Source organism: Mus caroli, chromosome 9, assembly GCF_900094665.2.
Source record: "Mus caroli chromosome 9, CAROLI_EIJ_v1.1, whole genome shotgun sequence".
Taxonomy (NCBI): Eukaryota; Metazoa; Chordata; class Mammalia; order Rodentia; family Muridae; genus Mus; species Mus caroli.
In genome coordinates, this window is record NC_034578.1 from 15,566,337 (window position 1) to 15,587,685 (window position 21,349).

Consider the following 21,349-nt stretch of genomic DNA (forward strand, 5'->3'; position numbering starts at 1 on the left):
AGGTCCTTCTCATCCATTTGAGAGTCCTATGTTATGGATTCTTGGTTTAACTCTATACTCCATTTTTTTAATGGGTTGTTTGTTTTTTTGGTGGTTAGCTTCTTGTATTCTTTATATATTTTGGATATTAGCTCTTTATCAGATGTGGGGTTAGTGAAGATTTTTCCCCAATCTGTATTTTGTGGATTTGTCTTATTGACTATATTCTTTGCCTTACAAAAGCTTTTCAGTTTCATGAGGTCCCATTTAATAATTCTTGATCTTAGAGCATGAGCCATTGGAGTCCTAGACATTTTAATTCGAAAAGGGAAAAGAAAAGAAAGAACATTTGTGTCAGCAGACAGAAAATACATTCTATCAAACTGGAAGCTCAAACTTTCCTCTGTTAACCTGGGAATTCTAATGTGCTTAACCCAACAGGCTAAGAAAGAAAACCAATGGAAATTTTGCGAGAAGATCAGATTATTTTTCCACAGTGGATGGAAGAAAGATTATATCTGAAGAGCAGGATATCTTTCAGGTTGTCTCTTGGTATTACCATGTTTTATAAATAAGTAGATAGGGAACTACAATGATTCAGGAAGGAGAAAAAGTGGCAAAAACTCTTTAGTAATAAACGTTGGGGCCACTCTTTGGAAAAATGATGAACACAAACTGAGGTACTTTCTGAGAGTTCATAAAATACAGCAGAATCAGTAGTATATAGGAAGGGTGTTATAAAAACAAGCTAAGGTCATGTTACCAGTTGTAGAAATGAGGATCATAATTTACATGAGTTTTCTTAAGAATGTGTTTGTGCAGATATTTGTTTTGATTTCCTTGATTTCTTTATCATATAAAGGATATACATTGAGAAAATATCAGGCTTTTTACAGGTAAGTTTTGATATACTAAAACAATGCTCCATATGTGACATTGTCACCTATAATAAATTATATAATGTTTGTTATTATACATGTGATAGCTATATCATGTTAGGATAAATTATGACCAAATTAAATATATATATTTCAGTTGTATTTGGGATAGTTATACTTTGTTACTATGATAATGACCTAGCTATTGTTTTTGTTTGGAAATAAAGAATGATATGGAGATATTATGTTGTGACAAGGGGTGTAATTGTGATGGCTATTCTTGGTTGTCAACTTCACAACATTTGGAATTAATTAAAAATCCAAAGAACTTGTTATACCTGTGAGGGTGGTTTTGTTGGTTGGATCATTTTAGGTAGAACTACATATCTTTGACCAGGCAGTCTATATGAAGGACTAGGAATAGAGAAGGATTTTCTTTGTATCTGCTTGTCCTTGCCACTGTGGATAAAGACTTAACAGTCTCATTTCTTAACTTCAATCTCTTAACTCTGATCCCCTGTATGAATTAAAATCAGAAAGCAGATTACATATTTCCATAATAAAATGTCACAGTCTTGCTGATAAATCACTTTAGAAGACATGGAATGTGGCCCACCCATGAACACAGGCATGATTATTGTGCCTCAGTTGAGGCTTGACCCTGAGAACTTCATGTTAGGAGGAGGTCCTACTGTTATGTAGTTCAGCTCTGCTTCTTGCCCTCACATCTCCCTTAATTTAAGAATTGCATGAAAATTCTAAGGGGCTTCAAGCACACACAAAATAGATACAGAATTTCCAAATTCATTCTATGAGGCTATTATTATGCTAATACCTAAACCACACAAAGACACAGAAAAGAAAGAATTTCAAATGAAATTTACTTATGAACATTAATGAGAAAAATACTTCATAAAATAATACAACCTGAGTACAAGAAAATGCCTAAAACATCTTTAACCATGATCAAGGAGGCTTCATCCAATGGATGAAGGGATGGTTCAATATACAAAATATAGCAATGTAATCCATCATACAAACAAACGAACATACACACACATACGATCATCTCTTTATCTGCAGAAAATGCCTTTGACAAATCTAACATACCTTCATATTAAGTCTTGGAGAAAGCAGGGATACAAGGTGCATATCTATTCATAATAAAAGCAATATACAATACAGTAAACCAATAGCTAACAACAAATTAAATGGAGTGAAACAATAAACAGTTCCACTAAATTCAGTGATAAGAAAAGGCTTCCTACTCTCTTCAAATCCATTTACCATAGTACTTGAAGTTCTGGTCAGAAAAATAAGAAAAATAAAGATCAAGTTGATACAAAATGGAAAAGAAGAGGCCATAGTATCATTTTTCACAGATGGTATGATAGGATAAATTAATGACCTCAAAAGTTCTAAAAGAGAACTCCTACAGTTGATAAACACCTACAAAGTATGTGGATACAAAACTCAACTAAAAATATCAGTAGCCCTCCTTTATACAAAAGGTAAACAGGATGAGTAAGAATTAAAGAAACAATACCCTTTAAAATGTCCTGAAATAACATATAATATATTGGAGTAACTCTAACCAAGCAAGTGAACATGTATAAATAGAACTTCAAGACTCTGAAGAAAAAAAAAATGAGGAAGCTATCAGGAGATGGAAAGATCTCCCATGCTCATGGATTAATGTGATTAGCATAGTAAAAATGGCCATCTTATCAAAATAATGAAATTCCCATAAAAATTCTTACACCGTTCATTACAGACATTGAAAGAATAATTCTTAACCTTATAAGAAATAACATCAACAAACACAACAATGCAGGATCCCTAAAACAATCCTTTACAATAAAAGAACTTATGGAGTTATCACCATCTATGATTTCAAGATATACTACAAAGCAATAGTTACATACATGGTAGTGACATAAAAACACACATGTTTATCAATGGAATTGAATTGAAGACCCAGAAATAAGCACACCTCCATCAAACACTGGATTTCTGACAAATATTCTGAAACCAGACAATAGGGGGAAAAAAGCATCTTCAAAAAATGGTGCTTGTCTAAATGGATGTCTGCATGTAGAAGCACACACCTAGACTCATATTTACAGTCTTGGACAAAACTATAATCCAAGTGGATCATAGACCTCATCATAAAACCAAGCACAATAACGATATTACAAGAGAAAGTAAGGAACTGCCTTGAACATATTGGCACAGGAGACCAATTCCTGAACAGAACACCAAATAGATCAGGCACTAAGATTAAAAATTATTAAATGAGACCTCATGAGACTGAAAAGCTTTTGCATGACTGTGAACATTATCAACAGGACATAATGAAAGCCTAGAGAATGGGAAAATATCTTAACCAACCCACATCTGATAGAGGACTAATATCCAAAATATAGAGAGAACTCGGGAAATTAGGCATCAATAAACCAAGTAACCCATTTAAAATGGAATACTGAACAAAACAGAATTCTCATCAGAGGAATCTCAGATAGGTGAGAGGCACTTAAATGTTCAATGCTCTTAGTCATTGAGGAAAGGCAAATCAAAATGATTATGAAATTTTATCTTATATGGGCCAGAATAGCTAAGATCAATGACTCAAGTGACAACACATGCTTGCAAGAATGTGGAGCAAGGAAAAGTCCTCCATTTCTGGTGGGCATGCAAATTTCTACAAGTGTGGAAATTAATTTGGTGCTTTGCCAGAAAACTGGGAATATTTCTACTTCCAGACTCAACTATAACAATAGCTCTCCTCGGTATATACCCAGTAGATCCCCCACTATACCACAAGAACACTTGCACATCTATGTTAAGAGCAATTTTATGGTATGAGCTAGAAGCTGGAAACAACCTAGGTTTTCCTCAACTGAAGAATGGATTTTTAAAAATGTGGTACATGTATCCAATGTAATACTACTAAGATATTAAAAATAAAGACATCATGAAATTTTCAGGTGAATGGATGAAATTTTAGAATATCATGCTCAATAACATAATACATTCCCTGAAAGATACATATGATATGTACACACTTATAATTGGACAATAGATATAAAGTATCATCACCATGGTACAATGTAGAGCCCCAAAGCAACTTGGTAATAAGAATGGCCCAAGGGAACCTGTGCAAGTCTCACTCATAAAGGAAAAATATAATGATCATATATAGATGGAGAGAAGGAACTGGGTTGGAGACGGGATGATGGGTGGTATGGATATCTTGATCAGGTATGGAAGGAGGTGGAGGAGAGGACTAGGAGTGATGGAAATCAGTGGGTGTTGTCTCTGGGACTAGTTGGAAACATGAGATGGGGAATTACCATAGCTGTGACAACGACCACCAGCGTAAATGCAGTCTTAAATGGTTACCTCTTATAGACAAGTGATGGATACACAGGGAGCAATGATTGAGGAAATGGTCAACCAATGGCTGGCCCAACTTAAATGTAAGTTGAACATAACTTGAACCCTTGTAAGATAGCCGATTCCTGATCTATACTGTGTTGTACTTGCAGACTAGAGTCCCTAATATAGCAGTCACTTGAGAAGTTTCATCAACAGTTGATGGAAACAAATGTAGGGTGCACAAGCAAACAGCAGGTGGTGCTTGGGGGATTGTGTCTAAGTATTGGGGGTAAAATTGAGTTGGAGGGGTCAAGGATACCACAAGAATACCTATAGGGTCAACTAATCTGGGCCCATGGGGCAGGGCATTCACAGAGACACAACAATTAACTAAAGAGCACACAAGGACTAGACCTAGGCCTTGTAAAATTTTATTACAGGTATGCAGCTTGGTCTTCATGTGGGCTCCCTAACAATTAGAATCAATGCTATCCCTGACTTGGTTGTCTACTATTGGATCCATTCCCCCAACTGGACTTTAGTGAACATGGTTGCACTTAGACTTACTGCAACTGGATGTTCCAAGGTCAGGTGGTACTGAAAGGGAGCCTCTGTTATCCTTGTAGAAGGGGAGCGAGTAATGGAGGGTATGATTGAGATGGAAAGAGATACACACACACACACACACACACACACACACACACACACACACATAGGAGGAAGAGATTGTTTAGTACCTGGCTTTAAGGATCATCGCATAGGAGTAATCCATGCCTGTTAATTAAGGCCATTCAAAAGCCTTTATCATGGGAAGTTATAAGCTTTGGAGAATTTAATTCTACTACATAACTAAAATTACACTGCATTAAATTGCTGTCAGTGTGTGTGTGTGTGTGTGTGTGTGTGTGTGTGTGTGTGTGTGTGTTTATAATGGATACAACTTTTAGCTATAAAAGAGAAGCTTCTATTTCTAGTGAACTTTAATGAATTCAGAAACTTGTGTCTGCAGGGACCCTAATGGAGGAGTTAGGGGAAGGACTGAAGCTGAAGGAGATTTACAATTCTATAGGAAAAACAATATCAACCAACCAGATCCCCCAGAGGTCCAAAGGACCAAACTAACAACCAAAAAGTACTCATGGAGGGACCCATGGCTCCAGATGCTTATGTAGCAGAGAATTGCCTTATCTGGCATCAGTGGGAGGGGGCTTCATTCTGTGGAGACTAGATGCCCCAACTAGATCCCAATTAGTGGAATGGTAGGCAGTGAGGTGGAAGTGGTTGACTGAATGGGGGAACTCCGTCATAGGATAAGTCGGGAGCGAGGATGGTATAGGAGATTTGGAGAGGGGAAGGAAACCCAGAAAAGGTATAACATTTGAAATGTAAATAAATAAAATAACCAATACAAAAAAAAGAGAGATGAACTTGTGTCTGCCCAAAATATGCTTAAATAAATGAAAAGTGTTTTAGTCTTAGAGAAGACATTTAGATCTTGCTCTTTAAATTTTGGAAAATCCTGAGAAACAGAAAGAATATAGGAGATAGAGGATAGTGGACATAAGAATTCCAAAATATCATCCTCTAGCCCATATATGGAACTACAAAAATGGATTTTCATTAATTATAGTTGAACACAGTCTGTCAACAGACGGGGTGTGATGGAGGAACCCATATTGCTTGGCTTTTTGCTCTAGGGAGATACAAGGAAAGAGGGAATTGATGCTTTAGATTGCATGTTCACTGCTTACCTTATTGATCTCCAACGGATAAATCTCATCTGATTTTCACACAGTTGCATAAGATTAAATTGAATGTGTCACTTTCTGAAACAAAAAATACTGAGTCAGGATAGGAAAAAATGGGATAAGAAAGTGTGGGAGGTCAGGAACTAAAATAAATTATATATAATTTTAACATTGTCCAAACTTAATAAATAAGAGAAGGAGCATATCAATAAAATCATAGATTGAAATTTTCTCTATAAATTGTAAAAACAAAAATGAAACTTCTTGTAAAACTATGTTGAAAAGCTTTCGTCATGAAAGGGATCAGATACAATAAAATAGGATTCTTAACCTCATGGGTCATCAAATCATGCACATTTAATTCTACACTTCTATATATTCAGTCATTAAGCATTGCTCCCTTGGGATTGGAATTACAATGAAATACAGGGTGTAGTGGGAAGCCTTGGATGTTAAATACCTACGATACCTATACTTTACTGTCAAACTCACCCTGTGACTAACTCCTTAATGTTCTTTGTATGTTAGAATGAAACATCATCCAACCAAAGATTTGCATTCAACCAAAGATCATGGTTCTCCAGGGGCCCGTTGAGTCCTAAGGCAATCAATCTTGTACAACTTCCAGGTGAGATTCTGAGGATTATTGTCTGTAAGGTAAAAATACATTATCATAGTATCTTACTGGTATATGGTAAGGCAGGGGCTTACAATTCTATTCTTAGAGGAAGTAAGGGCATGCAACATAATTTATGAGAAATAAGAGCTTTACTTCACTTATAAATTTTTGATGTGTTTAACACATGTATTTATACTGTAATACATATATATTTCATTTTGCCTGTAAAATACTATCTAGAAGAACACTGCCCGTTTTCTTATGACTGGACATTGGTCATTTCTTGACTATAGTGGCTATCTTAAATCATTCACATATTACTTTAAGGTGCTGTGGTAGTAGTTTCCAGAGATTTGATGAAAATGTTAGTTTGCTAAATTTCTCTTTTAAAATGGCTAAAATTGATGGCTTAAAAGTAATTAAATATTTTTGGTTGTGTTTGAGTTTGCAGAAAAATCAAATATCTTCAGATTTCTTGTTTCATAAGGTTTAGGGGTGTCTATGTATCACTTAAATGTATAAGATAGAGATCAGAAGAACCAGGGAGGCAAGTCCTTTATTTTGGTAAAAGATACACATGACAATACCATGCTTCTTGACACAATTAATCAGGTTAGATATATTGCTGTATTTCATAACTTTCTAAAATAACAAAGTAATAAACATATAAAATTTATTCCTTGAATATTTCTCTTCATTCATCTTCTGTTTTCAAATATATTTGATATTGAATTCAACATGATCATTTGTTCATTGATCATTATTAAATGTGTATTCATAAATAAATGTTAGGAAGCATATTTCTCATCACTTAAGTAAAGTGACCCATGTGATTTTGTCAAATACTTGAATGTGGTACTAATAAAAATTTATAAAATATTATTGTACCTATTAGTATTAATTTTGAAAACATCAATTACAAATTCAAGTTTAACTATGATACATATTCTGATTTTATGAGTAAAGGATTCAACTTCAAGACAATGGAGAACTAGGATTTATGTTAATACCATAAAATAGAATATTGTTATGAAATGATACACATATGACAGTATAGTTATTCTCCCCAGAAATAAGAAATTCATGTGTCATGTGAGAGATGGAACTTCAACTCTTATTAATTGCATTTGGAAAATATTAGTAAATCAATAATTGGGAAAGGTATATTTTTTAATGTTTATTCTTATATAGACAGCCTTGCATTATTTATTTTATCACATAGTCATAATCCACAGTAAAGAATACACTAACTTTTGCATTTAAAATGCCAGAGGTTTTTTTTTATTATTATTATATATACTTTTTCACAATATACCTCTTAGGTTAACACTCAAAATGTTTTTTTTCTTATGTAACTAATTAGGTATTTTTCAAATCGGGTTATCACTGAACATGATAAAATATGCCTACACTAATTGAATATTTACACACACATATATGCATACACAGGCATATACACTCACATATACAAACATGTACACACAGAGTGGTTGTAAGCAGTATCTTGATTAAGGATCTTAAATATTTAGTACAGTGTTGACAATTTTTGTTCTTTTTATATTTTATCATTGAAAATTTTCCAGGAAGTCAGTCTGAAACTTAGTTCCAGTACAAATGCTTACAATGCCATAAAAATTAAAATATATAACTTGATTATATATATTAAGAAGTTTAAGCTGTGAACTGAGCATCATTTCAAACTGGTTTCTAGTGAGAGGAGCAAAGCCAGGTTTCTCATTTAATTGCAGTTTCTGAATATTTATAAAATTAATACAATAGTCTGAAATAAATTACTGATGTGTCTCATTAACACAATATGTAACATGCACATCTTATAAGTGCAGAATGTGTGAGGTAATTACTAGACTAAATAATTATTTCTATTATAGCCATTTTCCTATTTAATATGAGAAGAAAATCATTGCTCTTCCTGAGTACTCTCCTTCTTTCTACATCTAGTTTTCTAAGTCTATGTTATCTGTAAGTCCCTGTCAAGAAACTAAAAATTGTTTAACAAGAACTCAGTTTTTCATAATTTATATTATTTTGATATATTTCAACTGTAATATTAAACCTAATGATATGTTCTGTATTTTGTTAAAACATCAAAAATTTTAGGATAATGAGAGTCACCAACATGCTCTCTATACTTCCTGTAAAATTGATTTCTAAAGCAGATTCCTTTATTTTTCAGTGACAACACTTATGAGGTGGAAGATTATGGGCAGAATTAACAAATTTTAACTCAAATTTAACTGAAGTGATGTTCTGCATTTCTTTAAGGTACATTAATAAGTAGATTTTAGAGCACATAAAGTGAAAGAAAACTTAAGACTACATTTGAAATTAAATACTAAAATGTGAAAATATTATATTATGTCTGTGACAATTTATGAGTGGTAATTATACATTTTCTGGAGACATAGGTGCAGAATGTTCATAGACTGAAGTTGAACAAAAAAGAGCAAGGATTGGAGTTTTCCTCTGCTGGTTGTGTCCATTGGTTCTATGCTAAGTACATCAAATTCATGAACAAGTTCACCCACAACTAAGGAGAATAATAAGAGAAGATTCAGACTCTAGCCAAATTTTTTGGCTATTGCTATTGAGTTTGAGTTTGACACATTCATTGCAGACTGCCATTTTGCGTGAAAGTGTGGCTACCTTTAAAGGAAAAAAAAACTGCATTATTACTCAATGAAGTCTCATCATTTGTCAAGATATTTGCAAATACCTTTTTATTCTATAGATTGAATAGATATTAGAACACAAATGAACAGGAGAAGTAGAGGCAGGCTATAGAGAAAATCCTGAAGTATTCTGTAGTTCATCTTTTAACTAAGAAAGGTTTTATTTTATATGCACTGTTTTTCAAGCTTTAGTGGAAAAAATTAAAGAATATATATATATTGTATATATATATATATATATTCTTAGTTTTCATTTCTTAGCATGTGTCTGTGTCAGTTTTCAAATACCACATGTGAGATAATACTTTTTAGAAGACAGAAAAAAATCATAAGTTCTAGAGCTTGTTACAGGAAGTTGTGACCTTCCAGACAACAATATGGAGAAACAAACCTGTATCCTATGCAAGAGCAGGAAGTCCATTTTACCTGGAAGTCTTACTTTCCAAGTTTCAGTGAGAACATTTATTTAAATATGCATTATATCTCATGATCTTTGAAATCGTTAAAAGTAAGTCAAAATATTAAATTATGTTTATATCTGTCCTATACTAATGTGATATTGCTATTTGTCACAAAAATAATCTATTTTCATTGCACATTTTGTCAATATTAAAGCATATACATGGAATCTGCAAACCAAACAGGTATTCCAGTATTCTTTCTCATAGGACTAATATATGTCCCTGAACTGCAACCACTCTTTTTCAACTTGTTCTTGTCCATGTACCTTATCACCATCATTGGAAACCTACTCATTATACTGGCTGTAAGCAAGGACTCCCGCCTTCACACGCCCATGTACTTCTTTCTCTGCAATCTCTCTTTCACTGATATCTGCACAAGCACAACAACAGTCCCAAAGTTGCTGTTGAACATCCAAGTACATGATCAGAGCATCACTTATATAGGCTGCTTGTCTCAGGTATGTTTTATCTTGACATTTTGTGTTTTGGAAAGCTGTCTCCTCACTGTGATGGCTTATGACAGGTACGTGGCCATTTGCCAACCTCTAAGATATACAATCATTATGAACCCTTTCCTATGCATTTGCCTAGTATTACTTTCCCTGATCATCAGCACTATAAATGCACTACTCCATACACTTCTGGTATTGCCACTGTCCTTCTGCACAGAGCAGAATGTCCCCAACTTCTTTTGTGAGCTTGGTCAAATCACAAAGCTTTCCTGCTCTGATACATTTATCAATATTCTTTTTATTTATACTGCGACCATTATATTTTCAGTTATCCCACTATCTGGGATTATTTTTTCTTATATTCAAATCGTGTCCTCTATTCTGAAGATCCCATCAGTTGGTGGAAGGCATAAAGCATTTTCCACCTGTGGGTCTCATCTTTCAGTGGTATCTTTATTCTATGGCACTGGTTTAGGTGTGTACATGAATGCTTCAGTTTCTAACTCTTCCATTAGCAATGTAATAGCATCCATGATGTACAGTGTGGTCCCTCAAATGCTAAATCCTTTTATCTACAGTTTGAGGAGCAGAGAAATCAAAGGATCCTTGAGGCAGCTCATCATTGGGATCATTTATTTTCCATAGTTTTTTGTTCTAATTTACTGAGGCATTAAATCAATGGCTGTGCTTCCAATTTATTGAAAATGCATAGAACTGTCTTAATGATAGAAATATGCAGCTATTGAATGTGAAAGAATAGGTTTAAGTAGATAGATAATTTAGAGTCTGTTTTACTTGATGTTTTGGGTCAAATAAGATTTATCCCCAAAAAAACATCTACTTTGGTTCAGTTTAATCAATATTATAACTCATTAACTAATTACTACATCCTTACAATGTTTGTCTTTGTGATTCATGATAGCTTCTTCATTACTTGGTTTCATTAGTTTTAAAATGCAAAATCCATCCACATTATTACATTTTGTTAGTGTCATAAAATATTATACGATAAAATCTTTCCCTTTATAAAACTGTTAAAGGTTGTGAAATAAGAAAAAAATTATCATTCTTCTATAAATGTTGTCTATCACATTTATATCAGAAATATTGAAACTATAATTTCAGATATAAATAACCACAAGTTCATATACAAGATAGTCAATTCAAATTCTACATTTTGGTGAGTCTTTAGCAGGTTTTGGAAGTTGTAGATAATCCCATATTTACAGGATATCGGTGGCAAAACTCTGAGTGTCCTCCTATGACATAGCTATTACACTGAAAATATAGAATCCCTAACACTCTGGAAGTTACCAATACCTAAAAGTCTGAGGAAGTTCTGAAAGTAACTCAAAAGACTTCCTCAAAGGGTGCTGGTAGCATCAAAATTTCAGTGGATAGAACTTATTCTTATTGAAGTTGTTTAGTTGATCAAAGAGATTCTAGGGTCTAGCAATTGTAAGCCATCAGCCATATTGCAGTAGGCATCTGGTTTTGACACTGTTTTTGACTTACTTATGTTCATGTATAAATTTATTGGTTCAGACAGCTACATTTGTGTGAAGTTATTTTTATGCCTTTAATAAATAACCTTTTTGTGAGAATAGTAGATTTTTCCCATGTTTCCCAGTAAAACCATACACCATCTTTACTCAAATCATTATGATACACTTTTCTAAGAAGTCAGATATATAAAAATATTCTTGCCATTATTTGAGTGCTTGATATCAATTTGATAAGTTTATATCCTTATCTTCTAGCTTGTGAATATTATTTCACACCATAGCAATGTAGATGCCACATGTGACAAAAATATTTGTTTGGAGCTAAGAATTCAGGTTATCTGTGTGGGTGTAAATACAATATACAAATATAATTATGTGTAATATCTTTGAGAAGAGAGAAATTGTAATAACAGGATCTTTTTTTATTTCTATACATGTATTCTCAAAAATAATATTCTAGACTTTTGTAGAGTGGACGTTCATCCTGTCTATATTCCTTTTTTTTTTTTCCCTGTCTATATTCCTGCACAACCTTTTCAAATAGTTTACTTCCATTAACCCAGACAAAGTGAGTCTCAGTTTTGGTTATTTATTTGTTGTTCTTCTGATATTACCACAACTCACCTTTTTTGTCATTATCAACTATTATATACATTTTAAAATATATTTTTATCATGTGTAGTGGGAACTAACATGACCTAGTCTTTAGATTTTTACTGAAATGTGGGAAAAATTTTGCTCCACTGTAAATAAACTTCTTGAAAGACTTTGTTTCAAATTTTATGTTTAGGTAATAGATCGCTATATATTTATGGTAAAAAGCTGTCTTCAAGAACTTAATTGTTCTGAACTGACATTTTCAGCTCCCTGTCTAAAAGTATGCAGCCTGATAGTCTTGTGCTACTTAGATTATTTTTCACTTACAAATTACAGTTCCTTCTAATATATTGACACTCATTAATATTTACAATATTTATAAACTGTACATGTCTTAGATATAAAGCAGGACTTATTATCCAAATATCACCAGGGGCAATTTTTTGAAGAGTTAGACATTATATTTATTATTTTCATTAGCAATTTTAGAAACTCACACAAGAATTATATTTCTATTGCTATTACATTATTTTCCAAATATAGAACAAATAAAAGAGCAACAGCTTTAGACGAATTGAAGAAATGAGTAAGAAGTTTTTATGTATTTGTGTGGATCTAAAAATATACTACATACCAATTCTAAATACCACTGTTTAAATATTTTAAAACTTTAAATGATCAAAAATGACAGTGCAGTTTAGTTCAAATGAAAGTTTTCATTATAGCTTCAGACTGACAATTCAAAACAAGTAATCTAATACTGTTCATAGACAAATACAAGTGATCATAACCTCTACTCTGAAGTCAAATGGCCATGTTTATTCTGTGAATGTAAAAAACAAAACAAAACAAAAAACAAACAAACAAAAAAACAAAAAAGCATCTCAAGGTATTTCTTAGTGGTATTGATACAGTCTCATCCAATGTCCATTTATGGTAAACTTTCAAATAAGAATTTCTACTTTGTAACAATTTTATCAGGGGTAAAATATTACATCTTGGAGGGACACTCATTATGACTTTGAATATTTCAAAACAAAGTAAAACACCCCATCATGCAGAGATTAAAAATTCTAAAGGAATGTTCTCAAATACTTGTAAAGAAAACAACACAGAAGCAATGAGTGTCCTAACAACTGAATAGATACACAGATCCCTCCTTTCCTAAGATTATATATACGGCATAGACTACTGAGGATACTCAGCAAAGACCAGCTTTCCTGAATGATGTTCAGACAATTCAAGATACCTACGAGAGGCTCAGATCATCCCAACTACCCAAAAAAGAGTCTGACCTATGGAAATGCCTGAAATTTAAGCATACATTTGAGATTTCCACTTTTGTTGTGGGCTTTTCATGACACATCTGAGTCATTCCTCCTCTTAAAGTTATCACTAGGGTGTTAAAAGACTACCCTATAAGGGCCTTAAATTAATACCACACAAATACTAATGTAACTAATTTCAATAAATTCATCGTTTTGCTCTATTGATATCAATTGTAATGTTACTTTGGTCTCTTACTTAATTCCTATCAGAAATGATTAGATGTTAATTTATATTCTCAAGTATGGTGTCCCAGAACTATGACTATAGTATCTCCAGAAAATTCTTCTCCTACTGTAATTTTTAAAATTATCCAATATGACTATAATCTGATTAGTTGTCTTGCAGATTCAATGTGGCTCAGTCATTTATTAAAGTTCCATCCACCATGCAAAAGATTGTCTTATCTATGTTCTTCCTTGGAGTGATTTCTGATACTTCTCAGTGATGATGCAAGCAAATATTCATTCATGGAGGCTGTATTATATAATGAGGTCTGATAAAACTGTCAAATAAAAAGTTCTATGAAGTATAATAAAATCATATAAAATACATTATAATGTACTATTATTTTTTAATTTTTATTGTTTATTTATTTATTTATCTATTTATTTATTTACATTTCAAATATTATCCCCCTTCAGAGTTTCCTCTCTGCATTCCTCCTATCCTATACCCCTGCTTCTGTGAGGGTGCTTCCCCACCCACCTACCGACTTCTAACTCACTGCCCTATCATTTCCTTACACTGAGGCATCAAGCCTTCACAGGACCAAGGGCCTCCCCTCCCACTGATGCCAGACAAGGTCATCCTCTGCTACATATGAAGCTGAACCAATGTGTCACTCCATGTGTATTCTTTAGTAAGTGATTTAGTCCCTGGAAGCTCTGTGAGGTCTAGTTGGTTAATATTGTTGTTCTTCCTATGGGGTTGCAAACCCCTTCAGCTCCTTCAGTCCTTTCCCTAACTCCTCCATTGGGATCTATGCTCATTCTAAAGGTTGGCTGTAAGCATCCACATCTATATTGGTAAGACTCTGACAGAGACTATCAGGAGATATGTATATCAAACTTTTGTCAGCAAGCACTTCTTGGCATCAACAGTATTACCTGGGATTGGTGTCTGCATATATAATGGATAACCAGGTGGATGGCCTTTCCTTCCATCTCTGCTTCAATGTTTTTCCCTGTATTTCCTTTAGACATTGCAATTCTGCATTAAAATTTTTGAGATTTGTGGGTGACCCCATCCCTCAACTGGGGGCCATTCCTAACTTCTGGATATAAACTCTACAGGTTCTTTCTCTTCTTTGTTTGGAATAACATCAGCTAATGTCATCCCTGTGGGGTCATGTGATCCTCTTGCTTTCTGGCCATCTGATACTTTCTGGTGGCTAACCCCAGTTCCCAATCCCCCATTGCTACACACCTCTGTTCAATTTTCTGGTCTTCTGTACATCTCCCCACACCTGATCCTATCTCCCTCTTTTGCCTTTCACATCGTCTCTTCATCCCAGGTCCCTCCCACCGTCTACCTCCTGTGATTTTTTTTCCCCTTCTAAGTAGGACTGAAACATCCACACTTTGGTCTTCCTTTGTCTTGAGCTTCTTATGGAATGACTAAGATCAAAAACTCAGGTGACAGCAGATGCTGATGAGGAAGTGGAGAAAGAGGAAAACTCCTCCATTACTGGTGGGATTGCAAGCTGGTACAACTCTGGAAATCAGTCTGGCTCTTCCTCAGAAAATTGGACATAGTACTACTTGAGGACCCAGCTATACTACTCCTGGACATATACCCAAAGATGTTCCAACATATAACAAGGACACATGCTCCACTGCGTTCATAGCAACCTTATTTATAATAGCCAGAAGCTGGAAACAACCCAGATGTCCCTCAGTTGAGGAATGGATATAGAATATGTGGTACATTTACACAATGGAGTACTACAAAGCTATTAAAAACAATGAATTTATAAAATTTGCAGGCAAATGGATGGAACTAGAAAACACCATCCTGAGTGAGGTAAACCAGTCACAAAAGAACACCCATGGTATGTACTCACTGATAAGCAGATATTAGCAAAAAAGCCCAAATAATCATGATGCAACTCAAGTACTGTTATTTAATGGATTTGTAATTTATATGTAAAGGCCGTAGTCACATAATTCCCAAAACAAAAGATTTGAGAAATATTTCAGGACATGTGCCTTCTTAGTAACATTTGTATATGCAAAAATAAATCTGATGATGCAGAAAACATAAATGGTTTACATTACAAAAGAAATGGCTCATGTACATAAAATAAATAGCAAATACATGGATCTACTTGTACAAAGCACACATGATATTATGTTTTATCTAGAATATACAAGTATGAGAAAAAGCAGAATAGATCTGAAATAAACTACTTTAAAATATTGTAAGTATCTTAGTGAATATTAGAGTCAGTGATGTCTTTGTTATATAAGCCTGAGGACCCAACTTAGATCTTTCATGGTCTGTTAAGAGCCAGTCACAGCATTGTATGTACCTGCTGTGCCAGCATTCGGGAGGAAGTGGAAAGAGGATCCTTGAGGCTCATTCTGGTTTATTTAGAGTCAGTGAAAAACAATGTGTAAAAGTCAATGTAGAATATATGATTGAGAAAGATATCCAATGTCAATACATGTCTTCTATGTGTACATGCACAGGGAAACATGGATACATGAAATACTGTGTGACTATACATATACAGAAAATGAACTAAGCCTTTGAACAAACATTTCTCCAAAGAATAAATCACATACACTAATGAGATATACCACCAAATGTGAATAAAACATGCATATCAGTAACTAGAGAACTATTCACCATAGTGGAAAAGATGGCACATTGGAATATTCAGGTACCTCAAGATACCCAGGAAACTGGGCAAATTCACCATGTGAGTACTTAAGCTATATAGACCATGGACACAGAAGTGAAAAATATTACTACTCTTACTAAGTAAAACACATAAGGAAACCATGTCATCACACCACAACTACTTATGGTAAAAAAAGAGGCATGTGTTGCTTCAGAAAGAGATATATACTTCTTCAATGTTTCTGAGAATGTAGTACTATGTAGTTTTCTTATTACTCATAAAAATATCATATGAATACACTAATATCTATAGCAATTATATATTTCAAGAAAAAAAAGAGAAAATGTGTCCCTCTTTACCAAAATTAGGCATAGCACACACTCATTTTATGGTTAAGTGTAAATAGTCATGAACACAGGAAAGGATAAAGTAGAATAAACATAGTCAATTACTATTACTCGTCCGTGAAAACCATGTACTCTTGCCATTAGTGTGATTTCATTGGTAACAGGAATAGACCTTAGGAACATTATTTATAATGTTAATGGTAGAAGGATCTCAGTGTTGGTAGAATCTAGCAAAATGGATTGGAAATAAATAACATACACAAATTTCCAAAGACTTGAGGAAACACAATAGAAGAGGTGAAAATAGTCAGTGTAATGTTACAGTATCTTTTTTGAAGTTGCTGATTAGTTATGATGCTTAAAGTTACATCATTGTGTATAACATAGAAACGTGTTGTATAGAAGATGAGTAGAAGAAAAATGTCTCAAAGTTCTTATCATAAAATACGATAAAATTTAAGGACTTGTTACAGTAATTACTTTGCCATATCAAATCCAATGTAGTGAAAAATGAAGGTAAACATTTTTACTAAAGTGTGTATAAAACCACTCTAAGAAGTTTGAGAGGAGGCATTCTGCATGAGTAAATAAAACTGCTCCCAGAAACCATAGATTATTTTTTCTGAGATTATAATTACAGTATTTCTTTCATCCCTATTTTCCATCTAAATTCCTCCATGTACCTTTCTTCACTCTCTTCCAAATTCATTGCCCATTTTGTATTAATTATTATATGGACACTTTCTCTCTCTCTCTCTCTCTCTCTCCCTCTCTCTCACACACACACACACACACACACACACACACGTATAAATATATATTATATATATTATTTACATATATGCTAATTATGCTATTATATGCTATTATATATTATGCTAATCATAACCTACTCTGTATTTGCGGATGATAGGCTCACTCTTTGACATTGAATAACCCGTTAGTGTTCTTGTCCCTGGAGAAGAATGTTTCCCCCATTATCAGCATTCCTTAGTTGCCTGTAGTCCTTTTTACAGGACTGAGGTTTCCTGATCTTTTCCCCATCCAATTTGCCATCTCCATTTGTGATTTTCAACACATAAGCATCTGTTCAACAATCACATAAGCATCTTCTTGCAGAGACTTTATGAGAGTAGCTTCAGATATTACTAGGAGACATTATTGAAAAGCAAATTCTCTGACCCTCTGACTCATTCTGCCATGTCTTCCACAGTATTCCATAAGCATTGGGTGTGGGGGTGATTTTTTAGGTGCATGCATTGTGACTGAGAATCACAATTCTATATTTTGATTGCTTTTCTGAAGTTGTCCCTGTTTGTGTTACAGAAAAAAACGTTTTTGATTAATAGTTAAGTCTATACTTACTTGTGAATATAAGTACAAGTATTTCAATTTTTATTAAGTGTTATACTGTTTTATAGTATTGTTTATATATGCTCTTTTAATATGCATGACTTCCCTAACACTAAGTGATTATCTAGTGTCTAGTTCTGGGGTATTAGATAATGGCATTTTTTCCTCTACTTGATCAAGTCTCCAGTCTAATTAGAAAGTTATTGGTTTATGGCCAAGCTATACATGCCTGGCTGCACCCTTAGGGTTATTATGTCAGGCTGGTCATAGACAACATGAGTGAGTAATACTGTGAGTGGCTTCTTTCCTTTGGAAGTTTCCCTGTTGTTTTTAAGTACCATGGAAGCTAGTGTTCAGAGAATAATATTCAGGAAAATTGCAAATCAAAGATCACTAACCATTTTTGAAATGTGCATTGTGTTTTCACTTCCCACTATCCAATTTTTACCCCTTGAGGGCAGTAGGAATAGTCTATAGATTTGGGGAATTTCTTGAATATCCCTGACAAACAATTCATAGGAGGGTTCGCCATGCCTTGTGTTTGGGTTTCTGTTAGGTTGTCTTTGGCTCTTGGAGGAATCATTGTCCTCCAAAACAAGAAATGTTTATTATAATCAAATATTTGTATTTATAGATAGAATTATGTCTATTTGTCTATTTTAAGTTCATATATATACATATATATATATATATGAAGTGACTGTACCAGTTTGAAATCTTACCCACAGTTAATACAAGTTTCCTATTCATTTCAATTTGTTCACTATTTGTTTAATTTTGCCATATCACTTGGATAAGATGAAATCGCAAAATCATTTTGCTTCATATGTTTATAACTGACAGTAATGATGAAAATTTTTTGACAAACTTCATCACAATGTTTCTTTTTTTTTATTTCTTTTTTTTTTTTTTTTTTTTTTTTTTTTTTTTTTTTTGGTTTTTCGAGACAGGTTTTCTCTGTGTAGCCCTGGCTGTCCTGGAGCTCACTTTGTAGACCAGGCTGGCCTTGAACTCTGAAATCCGCCTGCCTCTGCCTCACGAGTGCTGGGATTAAAGGCGTGTGCCACCACGCCCGGCCATCACAATGTTTCTTAAGTCTTGTTTAGGTCCTCATTAGTCTTATCCATTATTTTTTATGCAAAATAATAGATATGACTCTAATTTCTTCTGTATATGGAGTCCACTATTTATTGAAAATACCTTCTCTTTTACAGCTTTTTATTAAAATGTTTTGCAAACATTAAGTGGCCAAAGTTATGTATACTCACTGTTCTGATTTTTGTTTTCATTCTATGACTTTGTAATATATCTTCATATCTGGAATTATAATCCCTAGACCATTGGCCATTTGCATATGATTTTTAAGATTATTAATTATTTTTGAATTTCATGTGAATTTTAGGATAGTTTTTATATTTCTTTGAATTATGGGGTAGAAGTTTATATTGGAATTTTATTGAACCTCTACTTAGGTTTCTGATTAAAGGTTACTTTAATAATATTAATTTTAGCAGATCATCAACAGAGGTGTATTTCCATTTTCTAGTGATTTATCTCTTAAATGGTTACAATTTCCATTGTAGTGCTCCTTTACTTTCATGGTTAGATTGATTCCTAGATATTTTTACTGTATTTGAGGTTATTGTGTATTGAAATATGTCCATCATTTACCTCAATATTCTAAACCTGGACCAAGTTGCCCATTCTGTATACCAGTCCTGTCTCCTCTATACACCTGAAATCATTTCACCCCAGTAATTTCCAATACTCAGGACTAACAGGAATGCATTTTGCTTCTGCTTCACAGTTACTGTCCATTATAAAAAATCATAATGAAGTTCATATGCATAGATATCATCACAGAACAACCAACAATATGAAAGAACAAGCTAGTATTATCTTTCCAAAAGCTACTAGTGCTTTACAAATGTTCACAACTGAGAATTTTCTAGATGAAGCTCACAGAGTTAAAAACTAAATAATAAAATAAGTCATCAATGGTTTTAAGACATTTAAAAAGACACAAATAAACAGCTTCAAGATAAGTACTACAAGGAGAATAAATGACTAAGTGATGCCAAGAAAAAAAAAAACATAAAGCTGGTGGAAATGACAGAATGAATCTATGATTAAGAACTATCTTTTCCATTTTAATTACTGATAAGTAATGTGGTAAACCTGGGGAGTATAATTAGGGAGTAGAAGGGGCAATAAATTTAGAAGGAGGAAGAAATATGAAATAATGGTATGGATATCTAAAGAAATCATGAGGAATCATATTAACAATCTAAAATGTAAAACTCTATAACACACACATAAAAATACATTACTAACTTAAGTGTAATTTTCTTGTCTGGTAATCCAATGCCCAGGAGCCAAAAGCAGTCTAAGACAAACCACAACACTGTTCATTAAAAGTCCAGTTTTAAGTTTTGGCTAGGAATATCCAAGAGATTTTCAAAACACACAACCTATTTTTTCTATTGCTCTTCCTTGCCTCCAGAGGTTGAAGGTAAGTCACTATGGTTGAAAGCACAATATACTTGAGACATAAAGCCCCCCCCAAAAATCTTCAAATGCACCTGTACCTGTCTGAACACTTCCTTGCTGAGTACCAGCTTCCACTGTTAGAGAATATTTGATTATTGATCATAGAAAATATAATTGTTAGCAGAACACAAAAAGTTAAATAGATTGAAGGTGGAAAATTACTGGCCACCTGAACTCTTCACCCCAGAGTCCAACCCCTCCCAACTGAAGACCTGAACTCTTCACCCCAGAGTCCAACCCCTCCCAACTGAGGACTGTGCCAAGAACATTTTTGAGATAAGGGTTTCCTGGAACAAACCTCAGAATGTTCCAATAGATCGGGTACATTGCCAAATATAGGACACGACCCCATGGTTACGTAAAACTCCCTTGGCAAAAACCCTCAGTTACGCAAACTTGTACTTTCCCTGCCCAGCTTCCCCCCTTGGTTTTTTCCTATATAAGCCTGTAAAAATTTTGGGCCGGGGTCGATCCTCCTCTACACCATGCTTGGTGTATGAGTTTCGACCCCAGAGCTCTGGTCCATGTGCTTTCTCGTTGTGGCTTTATTAAATCTTCCTTCCTATATTCTGAGTTCGGTCTCAGTGTCTTCTTGGGTTCGCGGCTGTCCCGAGG

General features: G+C 33.9%; 1 protein-coding gene and 1 long non-coding RNA gene across 4 annotated transcripts; one reads left to right on the forward strand and one right to left on the reverse strand.

Annotated features, from left to right (window-relative positions):
- Positions 1-246: 246 nt before the first annotated feature.
- Positions 247-20,890, reverse strand: LOC115031935. Of its 3 annotated transcripts, none has more exons than XR_003837578.1 (4): positions 20,773-20,890; positions 6,476-6,633; positions 5,987-6,061; positions 247-285 (listed from the first exon to the last, which is right to left on the reverse strand). It is a non-coding gene; the product is annotated as an uncharacterized LOC115031935 (long non-coding RNA). The 3 variants fall into 3 exon arrangements; XR_003837576.1 differs by lacking the exon at positions 247-285 and adding an exon at positions 299-1,374; XR_003837577.1 differs by lacking the exon at positions 247-285 and having other exon boundaries at positions 5,904-6,061.
- Positions 9,915-10,853, forward strand: LOC110301998 (olfactory receptor 7G2-like). Its single transcript, XM_021172738.1, has one exon. The coding sequence runs from the start codon at positions 9,915-9,917 to the stop codon at positions 10,851-10,853; it is 939 nt and encodes a 312-aa protein (XP_021028397.1).
- Positions 20,891-21,349: the final 459 nt, after the last annotated feature.